This window comes from Oryctolagus cuniculus, chromosome 14 (assembly GCF_964237555.1).
Source record: "Oryctolagus cuniculus chromosome 14, mOryCun1.1, whole genome shotgun sequence".
Classification (NCBI taxonomy): Eukaryota; Metazoa; Chordata; class Mammalia; order Lagomorpha; family Leporidae; genus Oryctolagus; species Oryctolagus cuniculus.
This window is the reverse complement of record NC_091445.1, coordinates 58491713-58514734: the sequence shown is the minus strand read 5'-3', so window position 1 is coordinate 58514734 and position 23022 is coordinate 58491713. Positions and strand designations below refer to the sequence as shown.

The window sequence follows — 23022 nt, the reverse complement described above, 5'->3', positions numbered from 1 at the left end:
CCACTTCTGAACCAGCTTTTTGCTAATGTTGAGTCCCTGCCAGCTTGAGTCTGACCCAGCCCCCACCATTAAAGTCAATTGGGAAACAAACTGCAGATGGGTGCTCTCTGTTTCTGTCTGTCTGTCTCTTTCTGCCTCTCTATTAAACAAACAAAAATGTAATTTTATATATTAGCTTGTCAGGATGACTAGGAGTTAAAGTATTGACTTCTTCGATAAATTCGTGTATAGAATTTAAAACTTTGATTTAGTTAGGCACTCTGAATCCAAGAAGTGAGATTTTACTGATAGTATGTATTACGGTGGTGAGTCAGAATAGTACTAGACCACAGCAGAGCAGTTAATGAAAAACAAAAGTGAAACAAAGTATTAAAGTTTATCTCTGGCATAAATTATTGTTTTAGATTTCCATTGTTCCAGACACAAAGTTCTTACTGTAGGCTAATATTTTTTAAGTATTAGGAGCCTGCCAAAGTGTCATTGTTATGTGTGCTTCTTACCCCTCTATTGAGGATGCAAGGGCATTGAAGGGTAAAAAGGTTTGGAGACCTTGGAAGAATCATGGATTCTGTGGGAAAAAATATTGATCCTATTTTGGTGCTTAGTAAAACTGCAGAGCAGGAAATAGCATCCTAACAGAATAGTAGTTAACAGTTAAGCTGAAAGGAAAATACTCTACCAAGTCCACCAGTTCTTACTATATAAGTGAATAATTAAGAGAAGTAATAATTCATCATCAGAATAGTTAACATTTACCTAGTGCTTTGTTAAGTGCTCTATAATTAATCATTTAAAATTCTGCTAACTTATGTGATATATATGACACTGTTTCTTTTATCCAAGTATTTATCATGTAAGAGAGACACATGTACAAGCAGTGGTTAAGTGTTGGCTCAACAAAGAATTCCACAAAAGTAAGGAAGAACAAGAGATGAAAGATACTGACATTCATGATAAGACTTTTTAGATGAAGTTGTATATGATTTAGTCCTTGTGGATAGTTAAGAGGAAGTTAAAGAGGCATATGAAACTGCTCTTGTCTGTTAATGGGAATAGATCCAAGTAACTTTTTGTTATCTTCATTACATAGGTGATAAGTCCTGAGAAGTACGATATAAAATGTGCTGTATCTGAAGCGGCAATAATTTTGAATTCATGTGTGGAACCCAAAATGCAAGTCACTATCACCCTGACATCTCCAATTATTCGAGAAGAGAACATGAGGGAAGGAGGTTGGAAAGCCATTAAACATTCTACTGGTTTTTTTTAACCTTTTTTTTTTTTTAATTTACCTACTCTTTAAAATGGTATTTAGCCCTAGAAGGCAACATGCTGGCATTTACATGAATTGGATAGATGTGACTTATTTAGCAACCAGTTTTGCTTAAGATAATTTCTCACAAAAGTATATGCTCTTTTTGGTGAAGTATTTTTATATAAAACACTAATGGTATGATTGATTTTTTTCTTTTCTTGCTAACCTCAGATTTCTGGAAAAACAAACCTCCAAAATTATTTTTATTGGCAATGTGTTAAATGTTTCCTAAGTTCTTGATCTTACCTTGTCTTTCAAAAAAGGCAAGAGAGTTGCACCAATAAAATTGGCTAAATATACGTAACATTTGCATTTTAAGAGACATTGTTACATAATCATGGATTTGACTTGTCCTGGGGTAGATATTTCTAGTTCTCTGAGGTTGCTCTTTTCTTTGGAGCACTTTGCTAAGTGCAGAGCATCCTAATGAACCTAGATTTGGGCATTTGACCCTAAGATCGTGTATTATATATTTAAAAAAATATTAAAAATGTAGCTAGCTAGTTAAAATAACAACTAATGGTTTTTAAACTTAACATTGTAGAACATGAAATCCTGCTGGTGCCAGCAATGTTGCTTTAGGGACTATTCTGTAATATTTTCAAAGCTTCAAAAGCTTTTAAGCTGAAAAGCATGATCGGTGTCTGCAGTTGTTGGTTCTGTTGTTTTATGGGTCAGATAAAATTTACTTTGTTTCCTTCCATGTTGTTTTTATACTTCTAACTTGTTGAGTATGGCGCTACATTCTACCCTAACATTTCTTTGTGATATAGGTTAAAGAGTAAAGACTTTGCATTGCTGTCCTTTTAAATTTATTTTCTCACACAGGGCAGTTATGTTTAAGGCACTGGGCTTTCCACAACCCAGGAAAAGAACATTTTGCTATATATTTAATCTTGTATACTTTGAGCACAAATATACATACACATACCATATTAGGACTCATGTTATATCTTAAGCTTTGTATCTTAAAAATTAATGGATTTTGTGTAAAGGGTCTTTTATGTGAATATGAGTTTCCACTCAAGGTCTGGTTATCAGTGTTGCTGGAGAAACAATTTCTGAGCCAGTCTGATCAGGTCATATGCAGCATGTGGCCCATTAATTAGGATTTCAAGCAAGAAACAAAAACTTCTAATAAAGTCTTATGAATAAATATTTCTGTATTTAGTATGAAATTATTCTCATAACTGTTAAACTTTACTTCAGAGTATATTTTGTCCAGTTTAATTAAACTTACACAGTATCAAGCCTGAAGTTAACAATATCATTTGTAGTAAATTATGTCACCCTATCCCTTTTAAAGGAAACAAAATTATATTTTTGTCTGACCCAGACTTCAGTTAGAATTTTTCTGAATTTCATGAATATGATTGTGAGGACATACAAATGGGCATTCCAAAATTTAAAGATTTTGCTTCAAGACACTGAGCTGAAAGTTGAATGTGCAAAAGTGTAGAAACATTGATAGAGTGTTCCTTGCTGCAGATAACTGCAGTAAACCATGTCTTTAGCTTCGTTATGAAGATTGCTTCTTTCTTGCTGCAGAATAACGGTATGTATTCTCTCTTACTGCAGCTACCAGTGCTCTGTGTCTTAAAATCATTTAAAGCCTATAGCTTGCTTTGGGGAGATAGTACAGAGGGTAAGGAAGGCTTTGCCGGAAAGAACAATTGCAAATTATGAGATTTAATACTTGCACATAATGTGGTAGCTTCTTTAATGCTTAATAGTCCTGTTTAATTAAAAAGTATTTAATAAATAAATTATCCAAATAACTGTTAAACGCATGACAGATCTATTTTATGATATTGTGTTTGGCAGTTAAATATTTGTAAACATTTAATTGACTTTAAGCTTGAAATGTAAAAAATGTTCTAACCCTTGCTACCGAGTCTTGTCAGTAGCAAGCCAAGTATCGTGTGTTTTTTCCACCTGTAGCTTATCAGGCCCGGTCCAAAGCCTTCTAGGAGGGGATTGATTGATTCCTGTCAGGGGTTGCTGCCAAGACATCGGAAGGATTTTTGACCAAGGTTTTCAAAGGCTCAGTGTCACATCTGCCATTTGATTAGGAGGGATTTTGGATGCAGAGTCTGGCATTTATTGTCTGTTGTGGTTGTTGTTTGTTTTGTCTTTGTCTCTAGATTTGAGCAGTGTTCACACTAGTTTTTAAATGGTTGAGTGGTTTATATATCTTACATTACCATGTTAATTTAAATTAATATATTCCCATTAACTTTTAATTATAAAATAGTGTGGACACGGCATGTCTTCTAATTGGTGATTAACCCCTTACAATTAATAAATGTAGGATAAGGATCTACGTTTTGTTTTCATAAATTAACTGATTTATGTTCTGTTAACTGGGTATTGGAGACCACAAATATGATTTTAGCCGAATATATCTAAGGGGTTAATCCACTTGAAATATAAAATGGGTGCAAAAATCCACACTCAAAATTTAACAAAGATTTCTTAAATATAATTCTAATCTGTTTTTAGATTGCAATAGGTGTCTTGGCATCTTTGAATTTGTGTCAGCTACTTAAATTTCCAAAGTTGTAAATGCTTCTGAGCAAAAAGAAAATTTTTCTTATATTTTTTGAGGAGATCATAAAATTTTTATTAACATTAGAAATTTAAAAACTGTTAGTTGGAGATTTGCACATTGTCACCTATTTGCATTCTAGTTTTAGCAAATAATGTCAATAAGAGCAGGGAAAGAGGTCCTATTAGCATAGTTTGCATACTTTGAGGAGAGGTGTTTTTGTTTTTCCTATTTATCTTTTTTCTTTTTCCTTTTTTAAAATTCTCAGTTAGCTGTGCTTACCCATGACCCTTTTCCTTATTCAAAATAGTCTGTTTCTTGAACTTGAAAGTTTTGAGATTATTCCTGATTTTTTGATGATTTCTTTGTTTTTGTGTTTTTTGTTTTGTTTTGTTTTTGTTTTGACAGGCAGAATTAAGAGAGACAGAGAGAAAGGGCTTCCTTTTCTGTTGGTTCACCCCCCAAAAAGGCTGTTACAGCCGGCGCACTGTGCCGATCCAAAGCCAGAAGCCAGGTGCTTCCTCCTGGTCTCCCACGCGGTTGCAGGGCCCAAGCACTTGGGCCATCCTCTGCTGCCTTCCCGGGCCACAGCAGAGAGCTGGACTGGAAGAGGAGCAACCGGGACAGAATCCGGCGCCCCAACTGGGACTAGAATCTGAGGTGCTGGCGCCACAGGTGGAGGATTAGCCTAGTGAGCCATAGCGCCGGCCTTGATGGATTCTTTGTAGCACACAATTCCTCTTTCAGTGTTCATTCTCAGGATACCACATAATTTCCCTTAACTGTTAAAAACTCCCTTCTAATACATCTTTTGAAAAGTCTTTATCCATGTGAGAAGCAAGAACTAAGAAAAGAAAACCCAGCTAGGATGGTATTTAGCAATTTTTTTTAAAGATTTATTTATTTATTTGAAAGCCAGAGTTACAGAGAGGCAGAGGCAGAGAGAGAAGTCTTCCATCCTCTGGTTCACTCCCCAAGTGGCTGCAATGGCCAGAGCTGCCCTGATCTGAAGCCAGGAGCCAGGAGTTTCTTCTGGGTCTCCCACATGGGTGCAGGGGCCCAAGGACTTGGACCATCTTCTGCTGCTTTCCCAAGCCATAGCAGAGAACTGGACTGGAAGTGGAGCAACCATGATGCAAACCAGCGCCCATATGGGATTTCAGCACTGTAGACGCTGGCTTTACCCACTATCCCATGCCAGCCATAGTATTTAGCAATTTTAAAATATGGTTTTGTATATGTCATATACTCAAAATAAGAACAAGTTATCTTTTAAAATTTCTGAATGCTTGTAGTGAGATACATGATGAATTAACTTACCCAGAGTTGCAGCCAGCACTCTTAAAAAGTCATCTTTAAATTTTTTCCTGTTTTATCATACTCAGGTTTTCTTTTGTCTGTGATGTTCATTTGAGTTACTCAATGAATTATTACATCCTTTGTTTCTCCATAGTTTGATTCTTTTTAGCCAAGTGTACACATTTTACAGATGTGTAGATGAATATAAAGCTGGCCCTTTTACTGCCTTTTTGAATGGTTTTTATTAATGTAAAGTGAACTTCTGGTCCTAGTTTAGTTTCATGTTTTCTACTTCAATTTTATGTAGCTCATTTACGTTTTAACCAGCTTAGAGACTACATGTTATTTTATCATCAGAGCATTCTCCTTGTTGCATCTTTTCTGTACTTAATTCTGTTTAACCATGCTGGTTTCTGTTGCTTTTCTGCTATCCGTTATTTCTCCAGTTACTCATATTTAATAGCAGCTTTGAATTTGAAAGTCATTTCATATTCTCTAATAGCTAAAATGTTTTGTAAAAGAAGTAAGTTGAACTCTTGTAAGTGCCTATTTTTGGTTCTTCATTTTTTTTTTCTATGATTGTATCAATCACTGCATGTTCATCATGAATCCCTTGCTATATAAGCCCCAGGATAACCTATGACCATTTAGATATTGAACAAACTCGGTAGTTTATTGTACATTCTCATTTATTAAGGTGGATTTTTGTGTTCCCTCTTGTCTTGTCATCTTTGTGCTGGTGCACTGTGTCCAGTAATCTTTCCTTTTGGTGGGTAGGGTTTATACTCCCAGAAATTACTTATTATATTCAATTGAGAGTTGAATTTAATTCTCCTCTGTTCTTCATATTGGTTTATGTAAATTTGAAAATAACTCCGTGGGTACATTAGAGTGCTGACAAACTCTCAAATGGCTCATGTGACACTGATGCTACTTTAAGAAAGTGTCTTGCTCACCTGGTCAAACACCCATTCCTCACTGCATTTTGCCAATTCAATCCATTTTAGATGTAACCTCGGGTATGGTGAAAGACCCACCGGACGTCTTGGACAGGCAAAAATGCCTTGACGCTCTGGCTGCTCTACGCCACGCTAAGTGGTTCCAGGTTCGGAACATCATTTTACTTTTTTCTTGTAGCCTTATGAGAGAGTAGTTCAGTAAAACATGTTTAACTGTGCTTAAACATTTCAAAGATTGCCCAAGCAATACTATTTTAAATTAAATCTCTGAAAATATGTTAGCATAGAAAGCTGAGTTTGAACATGCAATCTGCATATCGCAGCTACTATTGATTTGACAATAAACTTTTAGGTTTTGGGGGTGTTTGGTAGTCTGGGTTTTTTTATTTTTTATTTTTAGTGACTATATTTAAAGTTGACTTGTATAGGAATATCACATTTGTGTATATACATTATATTCCATAAGGCTGCAGATTAACTTTGCTTTAAATAATGGAATATGTGTTTAAAGCTTTGTGTATAGTTTTAAGATTTCCCCCTTCTTTCTCTTAAGTTAATAGGTGTAGGGAGTGAAAGGTGAGGAAGCAGCTGTTTGGTTTAGTGACTTTGCAGTCGTGCAAAGGCACAGAAGGGAAACCAAACAGATTTCCTTAACCTTTCAGTCCCTAGACAACTTTTTAGCTCTTTACTTTTTCTTTTATTTCTGAAATAGGCAGGTTTTTTTTTTTTTAATAAGTTTCCTGTTTTAAATGAACACAGGTCAAGGTTCACAGGAGATCAAGAAATATTGTTCTTGTATAATCTGTTTACTTTGACCTAAATACCAGCTTTTAAATACTAACTCTGGCTTAAAATATTGCTGTAAATGGCAGCTCATTGAATACAGTTCTCAGTGCAATTATTTTTAGTTTTATCTGAGCTTCCATTGAACAGTGGTATTTTAATTTTTTTTCAAGGGATATTTTAAGTATTTCTAAGATTAATTCAATTAGTTTTTGTGTTGCTCTCAAGGCTAGAGCTAATGGTCTGCAGTCCTGTGTGATAATCATACGTATTCTCCGAGACCTCTGTCAACGAGTTCCAACTTGGTCTGATTTCCCAAGCTGGGTAAGTAATAACTATATGATGTAAAAAATGAACATTGGAAATATTTCTGCAGCTGCTTTTCATCCTCTTAACTTGCATTTGATTATCAGTTTTATTTTCATTATTAAATATAGTTTTATTTTTCTCTTCTAATAAGAAATCCTGGGGCTCTTATAATGTTTTTATTTTATTTAATCTTATAAAGTTTTAATTTTTTAAAGCATAAAGAAGACTGTTGTTTATACTCTACATGTTTTCTTTTTTGTTTGTGTATTTATTTGAAAGGCAGAGTAATAGAGATCTTCCACTTGTTCACTCCTTAGATGGCTGCTACAGTCAGGGCTGGGCCAGGACAAAGCCAGGAGCTAAGAGCTTCGTCCAGATCTGCCACATGGGTAGCAGGGGCCCAAATATTTGGGTCATCTTTTGCTGTTTTCTCAAACCATTAGCAGGGAGCTGGATCAGAAGTGGAGTAGCTGGAACACAAATTGGCACCCATATGAGATTCTGGCATTGCAGGTAGCTGCTTTACCTGCTTGGTCACAACATTTGCTCCAGCACTTATTTTTTGAATGTGAAATCTGGGTTCCAGTAAATTCTTCCACCCTCAAGCTCGACAACTATATATAGAGAGAACAATAATGATTTAATAGCTAAATATAAACAGCCCAGATGTCCATCACATGGACGCCAATTCAGCAAAATTTGACATTGTCCATACATAGAAAATATCAAAGAGTACAGAGAATGAGGGAAATTTGTGCCTTTTCCAAGAGTCCCAAGATGTAATTTGTTAAAAACAATGCAACAGGGGGCTGGTACTGTGGATTAGTAGGCTAAACCTTGGCCTGTGGGACCATCATCCCATATGGGCACCGGTTCCTGTCCGGCTGCTCTACTTCTGATCCAATTCTCTGCTAATGAACTTGGGAAAGCAGCAGAAAACGGCTTGAGTCCTTGGGTCCTGGCACCCACGTAGCAGACCCCAAGAAAGCTCCTGGCTCCTGGCTTTGGCTTGGCCCAGCCCTGGCTTTTGTGGCCATTTGGGAAATGAACCAACAAATAGAAGATCTTTCTATCTCTCCTCCTCCTTTCTCTCTGTGTAACTGTGCCTTTCAGATTTATAAAAAATAAAACAGGTGCTAATTGTTCCAGAAAGTTTTCTGTTTAAAGATTTAATTATTTATTTATTTGAAAGGTAGAGTGATGAGGGGGGAAAGAGAACTTCCATCTTTTGGTTTGCTCCTCAAATGCCACCAACAGCAGGGCCTGGGTCAGGCTAAAGCCAAGTACCAGGAAGCCCATCCAGATCTCCCTTGTGGCTGACAGGAACCTAAGTGTCTGGGGTATCATCTGCTGGCTCCCAGGTACTTTTGCAGGAAGCTGAATTGGAAGCATGGAGTAGCTAGTCCTCAAACCAGGCACTTCAATATAGGGGTTGTGAACATCACAAGCAGTGGTTTAACCCCCTGCATCACAACCAGAAAGTTTTATCATTAACAGTTTCAGACAACTCTTGTTAGACTGAGCATCTTCTTTATATCTGCACTTGCTCTGGAAAGTATTCTCACTTCATAGTTAATAATGTTAGACAGAGTATCACATCTCATTTTTATTTGCATTTATTATTGGCATTAATAGTTTTTTTATCTTAATTGGCAGCTTTAATACCTATCGTTCACTGAATTATATTAATTTGTTTTTTGTTTTGACAGGCAGAGTTAAGAGAGAGACAGAGAAAGAGTTATAGACAGTGAGAAAAAGACAGAGAGAAAGGTCTTCCTTCTGTTAGTTCACTCCCCTAATGGCCGCCACGGCCCGCGCTGCGCCGATCTGAAGCCAGGAGCCGGGTGCTTCCTCCTGGTATCCCATGCGGGTGCAGGGACCCAAGCACTTGGCCCATCTTCCTCTGCCCTCCCGGGCCACAGCAGAGAGCTAGACTGGAATAGGAGCAACCGGGACTAGAACCCAGGGTGCCGGTGCCACAGGCGGAGGATTAGCCAAGTGAGCCACGGCGCCGGCTGAATTATATTAACTTTGTAATAACAAAATTGTCCTTTATTTGTGTGGAAAAATTTTTTCCACTTTTGTAAATTTGTACCATTTCTAATGAATCAGTCATGTGTTCTGGATTTTGTGCTCTGCTTACAAAGACTGCTCATAGTTTAGTCTACAGATTAGTTCACACATATTTCATCTGGGAATATTTTTCCATTAATATATGTTTTCTGAAGTTACATGGATGTATGTATTGTTAAAATTTCTATTTATTTATTTATTTGAAATGCAAAGTGACAGAGTAAGAGCCAGAGATCTTCCACCTGAGACATGTTCCATCTGCTGGGTTACTCCCCATTTTACTCCCACAACAGCCAGGGTTGGGCCAGGCTGAAGCCAGGAGCGAGGAATCCATCTTGTCTTCCACATATTAGTGGCAGGAACCCAGATATTTGAGTCACCATCCACTTTTTTCCAGGCATATTAGGGAGCTGGATTGGAAGCATAGCCGTGGGCCTCGAATCAGCATTCCAGTATGGGATGTGGTATCTTAACATGCTGCACTGCAATACCAGCCCTGCTATGTTTACTACATAGGTAGCAAAGACTCCTAGAAGAATGTATTATAAATTATAATAATAATAATATCTGATGAGCAGGAGGGAAAGGATGATTAAGATAGATTTGTAATGTTTGATTTTTACCAGGATAGAATAAACATACATTTCTTGTATAATTAAAAATTAACCTAAAACCATACATGAATCAAAGATGAATCCAGCTGTGTTTTCTTCCAGATTGCCAAGTTAGTTCTATATTTAAATGGTTCAGTGTCATCTACTAAGGCTAAGTTAGTACTTCACCTTTTCATTTCATTAAAATATTTCTTAAATTTGTTTCATGTTTCAGAATTGCTACTACCTGCCATTATTTCAGTGATGATTACTTTGTTAGGTCACAGTTTTTCTCCTCTGTTATTATTCCATTGTCTTTGGGCATTTGGTTTTGAAATAAGTCCAGCCTTGTCTTTTCTGCCCTTTTTCTAGAGGCTCCTTGAAGAATAATTTATCATTGGAGTTCGGTAACTAAGACAAATTATGTCTTTGGGTCACTGTTTAATATTAGTATTTCTTTGAAATCTTTTTGGCCTTTGGTCCTTCAGGGTTTTTTTGTTTGTTTGTTTGTTTGTTTGTTTGTTTTGTTAGTTAAGTGGAAAGCAGTTTTCTGTTATGTCTGATTAGTATGAGTCTCTAGTTTAGGGATGCCAGTTATCCTATTCTTGGATTGACTTTGTCTTGTTTATTTTTTCTGTAGTTGTTTTCATTTTTGTTCCCTTATGTTCCCTGTATTGTCCCTTTCTCAGTAGTTTGGTTTTCAGCTATATCTTATTCTTTGGTATCTCAGCTTTGAGTTCTTAATGTTATTAGTTTCATTTACTCATCAAATTCTCTTAGAATTAAAATTCATTCAGACTTTTTTTTAATACTTTATTTGAAAGATAGAGAAGAGAGATGCCCGAGGTTCACTCCTCAAACGCCCTCGACAGCCAGAGTTGGATCAAGCAGAAATCAAGATTCTGGAACTCCATCCAGGTCTGCTCCATGGGTATGAGGAACCCATATACTTGAGCCATCATCTGCCACATCTCTAGATGTACATTACCAGGAAGCCAGATCAAAAATGGAGTAATCAGGGCTGGCACTGTGCTATAGTGGGTAAAGCCTCCACCTGCAGTGCCAGCATCCCATTTGGGCACCAGTTTGAGTCCCAGCGGCTCCACTTCCAATCCAGCTCCCTGCTAATGTTTCTGGTAAAGCAGTAGGAGATGGTCCAAGCGCTTGGGCCCTTGCACCCATGTGGAAGACCCAGAGGAAGCTCCTGGCTCCTGACTTCAGATTGGCCCAGCTCCAGCTGTTGAGGCTGTTTTGGGGAGTGAACCAGTGGATTGAAGACCTCTCATTCGCTCGCTCGCTCCCTCTATCTTTCAAATAAATATTTAAAAAGAAAAAAAAAAGAAATGGAATAACCAGGGTGTGAACCCAGGCACTGCAGTATGAGATGCTGGTATCCCAAGCATGACTTAACTGCTACACCAAATGCCTACCCCTTGATTTATTTTTTAAAATTTTAATGGACTTAGAGAAATTTTTGGTTCAGATCAAATTTAAGTGAAATTAAGTGAAAAATACGAAGTTCCTTTATATCCTTTTCCTCCACATGCAGTCTCTTCCACCAATAACATCCGACATCAAAGGTTACATTGATAACAGTGGATAAACATAACATTAACATGGCACTAGTATCGAAAATCCATGCAAAATAGATTTCTCTCATTATATTCCACACAAGTACAAGGATGTCATGCAGATCTTCTACCTTCTTTTGATACCTCCTATTCTGTGAGTTAACACTTTTAAGAATTGCTAGTGGTGTCCAGTGCTGTGGCATAGCAGATTAAGTTACCGCCTGCAGTGCTGGCATCCCATATGGGCGCCTGTTCAAGACCTGGCTGCCTCACTTCCTATCCAGCTCTCTGCTGTGGCCAGGGAAAGCAGTGGAAGATAGCCCAAGTCCTTGGGCCCCTGCCCCCGCGTGGGAAGACCCAGAGAAGCTCCTAGCTCCTAGATTTGGATCAGCACAGCTCTGGCTGTTGTAGCCAATTGGGGAGTGAACTAGTGAGTAGATGACTTCTCTCTCTCTTTCTCTCTCTCTGTCTCTGTCTCTGCCTCTCTATGTAACTCTGACTTTCAAATAAATAAATAAATAAATCTTTAAAAATAAAATAAAAAAGAATTGCTGTGGAAAGTAAGATTTGATTATATGCAGCCTTGTTGGTAGACATTAGCTATGCTCTTTCCTGTATGGTGTGTTATATTGGTACTCCTTCATTCAAGTATCAGACCCAGAATGGACTCATAGAATCATTTCCCTTGGAGAATCTGCTCCATTTGTTTCCTGAACCTATGGTACCATCTCATTTTAGCAACAATCGCATTTCCTCGACATGAAAATGTTGAGGTTATATGAAGCCAGTTTGGGTACCTTTGGCTTCCCTTGAACAATCTTACATATTTTCTTATATATCTGCATCTTAATCTAATGTCTGCTGCTTGCTGGTAATAGTTAGATGTAGGTAATTTGGGATTTTTTTCCTTTCTGCTTTTTTCTGATTCTCATAGAGTCGTCAGTATGACAGAGTATCGTGCTTTCCTTTGGTGAGATGGAAAGTGGTCTGAAGAAGTTTTTTGTTTTTAGGAAAAATTCTCCTGGGATTGCTTAGAGTGTGATTCATTGATTCATTCTACTTTTTTCCAAACTAACTTAAAGTTATTCTTTGGATTTTGTTCCCCCAACTGCCAACTTTACTCCCATCTTCTCTGCAAAGAGCCTAGTTTAGGGGCTACGTTAGGGTTGCCCAAGCAGAATAAACACTCAATTTCTTGGAAATGTTCTGTCTCTGACTGCTTCCTCTTTTCCATTAAAGCCATTAATTTTTGCTTCAGTGGCAGTAGTCTGTGTATATAGTTTTTTTTTTTTTTTTTTTTTTTTGACGGGCAGAGTGGACAGTGAGAGAGAGAGAGAGAGAGAGAAAGGTCTTCCTTTTGCCGTTACTTCACCCTCCAATGGCCACTGCGGCTGGCGCACCGTGCTGATCCGATGGCAGGAGCCAGGTGTTTCTCCTGGTCTCCCATGGGGTGCAGGGCCCAAGGACTTGGGCCATCCTCCACTGCACTCCCTGGCCACAGCAGAGAGCTGGCCTGGAAGAGGGGCAACCGGGACAGAATCCGGCACCCCAACCGGGACTAGAACCCGGTGTGCCGGCGCTGCAAGGCGGAGGATTAGCCTATTGAGCCACAGCGCCGGCCGTGTATATAGTTCTTCATCATTATCATGTTTTGGGAGCTAGAGAACTGAGATTTGGCTCTGTGCTAGTACCTTGAACAGTAAATTTTCTTCTTGATTTTCACAACATAAATATGTAATTGTTGTAAACTATCTTCATTTTTATTTACCACTCAGATTACTTTGCCATTGCAATGAGTATTGAAAATGGTAATCTAGCTTTAAATTATTTGTTCTTTCCAAAATCCATGATCTTTCACAGTATGTATGGATGAACCTCCACAAATATACTAACTAAAAGAAGTCAAACACACAGTACTGAGAATAGATAAATCCATAGAGACAGTATACAAAGAATGAGAAGTTACTTAATGGGTATGAGGTTTTGATTTGGTGTGATGTAAATGTTTATTTGAAAGATCAATAGAGCACTCCAATGGCCAGAGCTGGTTCAAGCTGAAGCTGGGACCTGTGGCTTAGCTGGTAAAACCACTGCCTGTGGTTTTACCTGCATCCCATATGCACACTGGTTCAAATCCTGGCTGCTGCACTTCTGACCCAGCTCCATGCTGATGTTTCTGGGAAGGCAGCGGAAGATGGACCCCTGCCACCTACATGGGAGACCTAAAGGAAGATCCTGGCTTCTGATTGGCCCAGCTCTGGTCATTGCAGCTGTTTGGGGAGTGAACCAGAAGATGGAAGATCTGTCTCTCTGTAACTCTGCCTTTCAAGTAAAGTAAATAAATCTTTTAAAAAATAAATAATTTTTAAAGTTTTTTTACTTACTTGAAAGAGAATCAGAGATACTGATACCAATCCTGCAACAGCCAGGATTGGTCCAGTGTAGAACTCAGGAGCAGTGGACTTAGTCCAGGTCTCTGAAGTGTGTGACAGGGACCCAGTCACTTTGAACTGTTAGCTGCAGCCTCCCAAGATCTGTACTGACAGAAAATTGGAATTGGGAGCTATGACTTGAACCCAAGCATTCTGATGTGAGATGCAGGGACCTCAACCCTTAGGCTAAGCACTTGCTTCCTCAGTGAAAAAGTTTTAAATGATAGGAGAAGAACTAACATTCTCTTAACTTGAAGAAGAATCAGTAAGTTATCAGTTATAGATGGACTGTATGTGTTGTTCACTTTAACTTACTTATTTTGAAAGAGAGGAATAAGAGTTTCCAACTATACAAAAGAATCTTCTATACCTTCAGAAGGTGATTGTCATTAAAATTGGCTAATGTATGTGAAGACTTAGAGCAATGCTTAGAACAGGGTAAACACTCAGTGGTAGCCATAATGCTGAAGAGGGTAATTGGTACTACTATTCAGGCCTCCTAGTGCTAGAGATTATTTCTTGTCTGTTACAAATAAGCAGCCATAAAGAATTTTTTTATTTTGCTTTTGGGAAGTATAACTCTCCTACTGTATATCATTAATGCTGGTGTTGCTGGTTTAGGTTGTGCCTTTTAAGATTTTGATAGGGCTCACTAGTTGTGTTCTAAAAGTGGTTTGCTGATTTACCAAAACAGTGAAAAGAGCCTGTGCTACCATAGTCTTATCAGAGGTTTGTTTTTTACATTGCTCTTTGCCTCTATTAGAACTGAAAACTGGCCGGCGCTGCGGCTCACTAGGCTAATCCTCCACCTTGCGGCGCTGGCACCCCGGGTTCTGGTCCCGGTCGGGGCGCCGGATTCTGTCCCGGTTGCCCCTCTTCCAGGCCAGCTCTCTGCTGTGGCCAGGGAGTGCAGTGGAGGATGGTCCAGATGCTTGGGCCCTGCACCCCATGGGAGACCAGGAAAAGCACCTGGCTCCTGCCTTCGGATCAGCGCGGTGCCCCGGCCGCGGCGGCCACTGGAGGGTGGGTGAACCAACGGCAAAAGGAAGACCTTTCTGTCTGTCTGTCTCTCTCACTGTCCACTCTGCCTGTCAAAAAATAAATGAATGAATGAATGAATGAAAGAAAGAAAGAAAACTGAAAACTAGCATCTAAGGAAGCTAGTTAATGCTGGCATCATGGACAGTGGCTTCATCTAATACGTCACAGTGCCGGCCCCCTCATGATTTTTTTTTTTTATATAGATTTTTTTTTTTTTTTTTTTTTTTTTTTTTTTTGATAGGCAGAGTGGACAGTGAGAGAGAGAGACAGAGAGAGAAAGGTCTTCCTTTTGCCGTTGGTTCACCCTCCAATGGCCGCCGCTGCAGCCGGCGCACCGCGCTGATCCGATGGCAGGAGCCAGGATCCAGGTGCTTTTCCTGGTCTCCCATGGGGTGCAGGGCCCAAGCACCTGGGCCATCCTCCACTGCACTCCCTGGCCATAGCAGAGAGCTGGCCTGGAAGAGGGGCAACCGGGACAGAATCCGGCGCCCCGACCGGGACTAGAACCCGGTGTGCCGGCGCCGCAAGGTGGAGGATTAGCCTATTGAGCCACGGCGCCGGCCTATGATTTTTTTTTAATAATCACATTTAATATGCTCTTTTTTTAAAAAAAATATTTATTTTAAAGAGTTACACAGAAGCAGAGACAGAGAGGACTTCCATCCTCTGGTTCACTCCCCAAACGGCTCCATGTAGACTGCCTCTGAAAGTATTTTGTGACATCAGACAAGGATCCAGCATAAATTGTGTGTCGTTTTTTAAAAGATAACTTAGATAGGGGGGAGGTGAGAAAATAGTGTTTTTTTTTTTTTTTAATTTTTCTTTGAGAGGTAGAGTTAGAGAGGGAAAGGGACAGAGAGAGAGGTCTTCCATCTGCTTGTTCACTCCCCAAATGGCTACAATGGCTGGAGCTGGACCTGTCCGGAGCCAGGAGCCAGGATCTTCTTCCAAGTCTCCCACGCAGGTGCAGGGGTCCAAAGACTTGGGCCATCTTCTGCTGCTTTCTCGGGCCACAGCTGAGAGCTGGATGGGAAGTGGAGCAGCTGGGACTCAAACTGGTGCCCATATGGGATGCCACAGTGCCAGCCCCTCATGATTATTTTTTAAGAGCACACTGCAATCCTAGATTTTGAAGCATTGAATATGATTTTAATAAGCTTTTCTCTTAGAATAATTCTAATCCCCAGTATCTCTTACATTACAATCATTCCCTAATCTGATTCTATTCATTTTGCTGTTCTTTTACTCTTGTTTCTTTTTCTTCAAGATTTATTGATTAATTTTTTTAGTGGTTTTTTTTTTTTTTTTTTTTTTTTTTTTTTTTTTTTTGACAGGCAGAGTGGACAGTGAGAGAGACAGACAGACAGAAAGGTCTTCCTTTTGCCGTTGGTTCACCCTCCAATGGCCGCCACGGCCGGCACACTGCGCTGATCCGAAGGCAGGAGCCAGGTGCTTCTCCTGGTCTCCCATGGGGTGCAGGGCCCAAGCACTTGGGCCATCCTCCACTGCACTCCCTGGCCACAGCAGAGAGCTGGCCTGGAAGAGGGGCAACTGGGACAGAATCCGGCACCCCGACCGGGACTAGAACCCGGGGTGCCGGCGCTGCAAGGCGGAGGATTAGCCTGTTGAGCTGCGGCGCCGGCCTATTGATTAATTTGAAAGTCAGAATTATACAGAGAGAGGAGAGACAGAGAGAGGTCTTCCATCTGCTGGTTCACTCCCCAATTGGCTGCAATGGCCGGAGCTGCACCTGTCCAAAGCCAGGAGCCAGTAGCTGCTTCTGAGTCTCCCACGCGGGTGCAGGAGCCCAAGCACTTGGGCCATCTTCCACTGCTTTCCCAGGCCATCAGAGAGAGCTGGATCAGAAGTGGAGCAGCCGGGACTCGAACCAGCACCCATATGGGATGCCAGCACTGCAGGCGGAGGTTTTAACTGCTATGCCACAGCATTAGCCCTTGTCCTTTTACTTTTAAATGCACACATTTCAGAGTTTATAAACTATGTATATTTTTCTTCTTTCTTTGCCCTCCAAACTGTAGACATCTGCTTGGAAAGCAGCCATGTTTTTAAGAAAATCAGCATTTTGAATTTGCTTGTCTCACAGCAAATGATAGCAGAAAGCATTTGACTTAGTTTCCTTAAAAAAAAAAAAAAAAAAAAAAAAGGATTTACTTATTTTAAAGGCAGAATGACAGGCACAAGAGACAAATTGTCCACACCCTAGTTCACTCCCTAAATGATTGCAATATCCAGGGCTAGGCCAAGACAAAGCCAGGAGCCAGGAACCCAGTTGGACTATCATTTACCGCTTTTCACACATTAGCAGGAAGCTGGATCAGAAGCACAGTGTAACTGGGACTTCAACCAGTCATTCCAATATGGGATGTGGGTGTCCCAAAAAGTAGCTTTACCTGCTGTGCCGCATGTACTCCCTGACTTAGTTTCTTTCTTTTTTTTTAAGATTTATTTTATTTATTTAAAAGAGTTACAGAGAGAGAGGGAGAGAGGTCTTCCATCCACTGGTTCACTCTCCAGATAGCCGCAATGGCCAGAACTGTGCCGATCCAAAGCCAGGAGCCAGGAGCTTCCTCCAGGTCTCTCACATGGGTGCAGGGGCTCAAGGACTTGGGCCATCTTCTACTGCTCTCCCAGACCACAGCAGAGAGGTGGAGCAGCCAGGACTAGAACCGGCGCTCACATGGGATGCCAGGGTATTAACGTGCTGTGCCACTGCACGGGCCCCCTGACTAGTTTCATTGGTGTGTTTGTGTGTTGACTTTTTTGTGTCCCCCCCATAATTGACTTACTGTTTTTCAAGTTTATGATTTTTCAACTTTTTCAGGCTTTTTAGGTTATGATTTTATTTTCCCATGTTTGTTTTTATTTTTGTTTATTTATTTTTAGGGCAGACCCAAGAGAAGTCCTCCATCCACTGGTTCACTCTTCATATGCCCTCAATTGCAGGTCTGGGCCAGGCCAAGTCAGGAGCCAAGAACTCATTCCTGAGTCTCTCATGTGGGTGGTCTGGACCCAACCCTTTTTTTTTTTTTTTTTTAATATTTTATTTATTTATTTGAGAGGTAGAGTTACAGACAGTGAGAGAGAGAGACAGAGAGGTCTTCCTTCTGTTGGTTCACTCCCCAGATGGCCACGACGGCTGGAGCTGCATCATTCTGAAGCCAGGAGCCAGGTGCTCCTTCCCGGTCTCCCATGCAGGTGCAGGGGCCCAAGGACTTGGGCCATCTTTTACTGCTTTCCCAGGCCACAGCAGAGAGCTGGATTGGAAGTGGAGCAGCTGGGACTAGAACTGGCACCCATATGGGATGCTGGCACCGCAGACAGAGTTTAACCTACTGCGCCACAGCGCCGGCCCCAGGACCCAACTCTTTAGACCATTACATGCTACCTTCCAGGGTGTTCATTAGCAGAAAGCTAGATTGGAGAACAGAGCCAGGACTTGAATTCACATACTCTGAGAGGAAGTGGGTATCCCAAGCAGTTGCTTAACCACTGTGCCTTTAAATACTTTTCCTGTCTGCCAATTTGAATCACAAATTCCCACTTCTTAAGATTAGTCAAAAAGCAGATGACTTGTGTTACATGTATTACTTGATACACCTAAATTATAGTTGATTTTTTTTTTTTTTTTTTTTTTTTTGACAGGCAGAGTGGACAGTGAGAGAGAGAGACAGAGAGAAAGGTCTTCCTTTTGCCGTTGGTTCACCCTCCAATGGCCGCCGCGGCCGGCGCGCTGCAGCCGGCGCACCGCGCTGATCCGATGGCAGGAGCCAGGAGCCAGGTGCTTTTCCTGGTCTCCCATGGGGTGCAGGGCCCAAGCACCTGGGCCATCCTCCACTGCACTCCCTGGCCACAGCAGAGGGCTGGCCTGGAAGAGGGGCAACCGGGACAGAATCCGGCGCCCCGACCGGGACTAGAACCCGGTGTGCCGGCGCCGCTAGGCGGAGGATTAGCCTAGTGAGCCGCGGCGCCGGCTATAGTTGATTTTTAATACTTACTTTTCCCATAACATTTGCTAAAAAATACTTAGTGGAAATCAGGCATTTATGGAAAGTTGTAATTTTTACTTATTTTAAACACAACATAAGGGGCAAGCACTTGGTACAGCAGTTAAGATGCCCCTTAGGGGCCAGTGTTGTGACATAACAGGTGAAGTCAAAGCCCGGGTCCCTGACATCCCATATAGGCGCCAATTCATGTCCCAGCTGCTCCAGCTCCCTGTTAATGACCTAGGAAAAACAGCAGGAGATTGTCCAAGTGTTGGCACCCTGCCACCCACTTGGGAGACCCAAATGAAGTTCCTGGCTTTGGCATGGCCCAGTTCTGGCTGTTGGCAACCATCTTGGGGGGGTGAGCCAGCTGATGGAAGATCTCTTCCTCTTCCTCTTCCACTTCCACTTCCTCTTCCTCTCCCTCCCTCCCTTCCTCCCTCTCTCCCTCTCTGTAATTCTGACTTAATTAGAGGTCAGTGTTGGCACAGCAGGAAAAGCTGCTGCCTGCAACCCCAGCATCCCATATGGGTGCCAGTTTTGATCCAGCTTCCTGGCAATGGCCTGGGAAAAGCAGTGTAAGATGGACCAAGTGTTTGGGTTCCTGCCATTCACAGGAGAAATGTGGAAGAAGTTCCTGCATCCCATATCAGAGTGTTTGGGTTTGAGTCCCACCTTTGCTTCCAATTCCACCTTTCTACTAATACACGCCCTGGGAGGCAGCAATTGTTAGTTCAGGTACTTGAGTTCCTGGCTCCTGTCTGTGGGATGACCTAGCCCTGTCTGTTGCAGGTATTTGGGAAGAGAACCAGTAGACAGATTGTCTTTCTGTCTGCCATACGCTCACTCTGTGTGCATGCCAGCAGTTAGCCATCTCTGCAAACCTGTTTTCCCTTGAATAAATTTGTTTTGGCTGTAAACAAAAGATCTTTCTGTGTCCTTCTTGCTATCTCTTTGCCTTTCATATAAATGAAAATAAAATAAAATAAAGTTAAACACATCAGTATTTTACTGTTCATTATATGCTGATTACTTTATGCCAGAACAAAGGAAGTTCAAAATTAATGACATTGATTTTTATTTTCAAGGATCTCAGTGTGGACATCTTAAAATAATACCTGTTATCTGGAAATGAGTGATAGCCCATACACGTTTATAGTTTATTTCTTCAAAAACTAAAACCTTTAAATGACGATCCTTAGAAATTCTGTCTTAAACATCCTCTTGCCTTCTTCAACTAACTAAACTAAACTGAACCATCTTTGCTTCTTTTTCATTGTGACTTCTACTTATTATGACCATTCATTTTTTTTTTAAAGATTTATTTATTTGAAAGTCAGAGTGGGGCCAGGGCTGTGGCACAGCAGGTTAACGCCCTGGCCTGAAGCGCTGGCATCCCATATGGGCACCGTTTCAAGGCCCGGCAGCTCCACTTCTGATCCAGCTCTCTGCTGTGGCCTGGGGAAGCAGTAGAAGATGGCCCAAGTCCTTGGACCCCTGCACCCATGTGGGAGACTCAGAAGAAGCTCCTCTGGCTCCTGGCTTCGGATTGGCACAGCCCCGGCCGTTGCAGCCATTTGGGGAGTGAACCAGCGGATGGAAGACCTCTCTCTCTGCCTCTCCTCTCCCTCTGTGTAACTCTGACTTTCAAATAAATAAAAAATTTATTTAAAAAAAAAGAGTTACACAGAGAGAGAAGGAGAGGCAGAGAGAGAGGTCTTCATCCACTGGTTCACTCCCTAGTTGGCCACAACAGCCAGAGCTGTGCCAATCCGAAGCCAGGAGCCAGGAGCTTCTTCTGAGTCTCCTACATGGGCACAGGGGCCCAAGGGCCTGGGCCATCCTCCACTGCCCTCCCAAGCCATAGCAGAGAGCTGAATCAGAAATGGAGCAGCCAAGACCTGAACCAGTGCCCATATGGGATGCCGGCACTGCGGGTGGTGGCTTTACACAATATGCCACAGTGCCGGCCCCAACCATTCATTATTTTATAATTTTATTCAGTCTCGTATTGCTTAGAGAGTCTAAGAAATGACCTTGGAGTATGTCTGTAACCCATTTTTAGTATAGATCCCAAAGGAGATTCTCACAAAAGTATGTTGATTTTTCTTTTCTTAAGAATTTCATTGAAGTTGCAAACTATTTTCTTTGAATTTCTATTGCTATTGGTGGTCTTCTTCAAAATTTAAATACAATGTTATGGATGAATGTTAAACATTTTGCTAACTGAAAGAAACAAGATACAAAAAGCTACATTTTCTGTGGTTCCCTCTGTGTGAAATCTCCAGAGCAGGCGAATCTGTAGAGACTGGGAATGGTTTGGTAGCTGCTGGGTATGTGGGGTGGAGGTGGGGAATGACTGCTAATGAGAATGATTTGGTGGGAGGAGTGAAAATGTTATGGAATTGGTTAGTAGAGATGATTAAACAGGGTGAATCATACCAAAATCATTTCTCAGTTTTTTTAAATAAATTGTAAGAAATATTTCTAATAAAAGATCCTTCAAAACATGAAATAGGTTAGATCTACATCATTTGCTTTCTACATCCATACTTTTTTTCTTGTATATTTTTAGATTTTAGTCTTTTCAAAAGTGAAAGCATAATTTTTATTTTCCTTAGGGATAGTAGAAGCTCAGTTTTGCATTAAATGAAAATTTAGATAATATCAACCATAAAGAAAAAAGTCTTAGAATATTGTCCTGCCCTAATTCCTTAGTATCATCAGTCTGTAGGTATCAGAAAATGTGTGGGGTGGGTATTTGGCTTAGTAGTGGAGATGCCATTTTAGATGCCTTCTTCCTCCGGAGTGCCTAGCTTCAAATTTCAGCTCCACTCCCAAGTCCAGCTTCCTGCTGATACACACCCTGGGAAGCAGCAGGTGATGGCTGCTGTACTTGAGTCCCTATCACTCAAATGGAAGATCTGGATTGACTTCTGAGCTCCTGGCTTCCACCTGGCCTATCCCTTCTGTTGCAGCCTTTCAGGGAATGAACCAGCGCTGGAAGGATAGGAGGGGCCCAAGCACTTGGGTCATCATCTGCTGCCTCCCAGTATGCATTAGCAGGAGCTTGATTGGAAGCTGAGTAGCATGTACTTGAAGCAGCACTCTGATTTGGGTTCTGGACATCCCAAGTGATTGCTTAATCCATTGTGCCATAATACCTGCCCTAAAGATAGCAGTTATTAAAAATAAAACTATGTGAAACAAAAAAAAGCAAACTATGTGTTTTCATTTTTAGGCTATGGAGTTGTTAGTAGAGAAAGCAATCAGCAGTGCTTCTAGTCCTCAGAGCCCTGGAGATGCACTGAGAAGAGTTTTTGAGTGTATTTCTTCTGGGATTATTCTTAAAGGTAAATTTTCTTTGTTTTTAGTGAAGTTTGTTTGATAACTGAATAGAAACTACTGTTTTACAAACAGATAATGCCAATGCTTTTGTCTGCTTTTGGTGATTGATGTAGGTAGCCCTGGACTTCTGGATCCTTGTGAAAAGGATCCCTTTGACACCTTGGCAACAATGACTGACCAGCAGCGTGAAGACATTACATCCAGTGCACAGGTACTAGAATTCTAGTCCCAAAGCTTTGTTGAGTTACTGCTCTCAAGGGGTTTTTTGGGTTGTTTGTTTTTTAATGATTGTCCTTCAGATGAGATCATGGTGCAGTATTTATTCTTCTGCTTCTTTAGTAAATCCCTTGAAAGAATTTTATATAAAGAGTTAGGGAAAAGCATTTGGCACAGCTGTTAAGCTGCCAGTTGGCACACCCATATTTCATATTGTAATGCTAGGGTTTGAATTCTGGCTCCATTTCCTAATTCCAGCTCCTTACTGATGTGCACACTGGGAGACAGCAGATGATGGTTCAAAAAGCTGGATCCCTGCCACCCACCTGAGACACTGGTGTTGAGTTCTCAGCTCTTGGTTTTAGCCAGGCCCAACCCTTGCTGTTACAACCATAAAAAGATACTTGTATGAAAGATACTTGTATCAAAGGGAAATGCAGACAGATCTTCCATCTACTGGTTCACTCACCAAATACTTTCAACAGCTATGAACCTAGGTCAGGCCAAATCCAGAAGCTTAGAATTCAG

The 23022-nt window shown here is 40.9% G+C and overlaps 1 protein-coding gene across 4 annotated transcripts in view; it reads left to right on the top strand.

Moving 5' to 3' along the window:
- ZFR (zinc finger RNA binding protein) overlaps positions 1-23022 on the top strand; it is an 86682-nt gene that overhangs the window by 61767 nt on the left and 1893 nt on the right. For 2 of the 4 annotated variants that reach the window (XM_008262097.4, XM_002714107.5), the window contains 5 exons: positions 1091-1232; positions 6170-6267; positions 7133-7228; positions 22172-22283; positions 22392-22489. In XM_008262097.4, coding sequence (XP_008260319.1) covers positions 1091-1232; positions 6170-6267; positions 7133-7228; positions 22172-22283; positions 22392-22489 — 546 coding nt within the window. The remainder of the gene's footprint in view (positions 1-1090; positions 1233-6169; positions 6268-7132; positions 7229-22171; positions 22284-22391; positions 22490-23022) is intronic. The other 2 variants (XR_011381988.1, XR_011381989.1) reach the window with 1 other exon arrangement.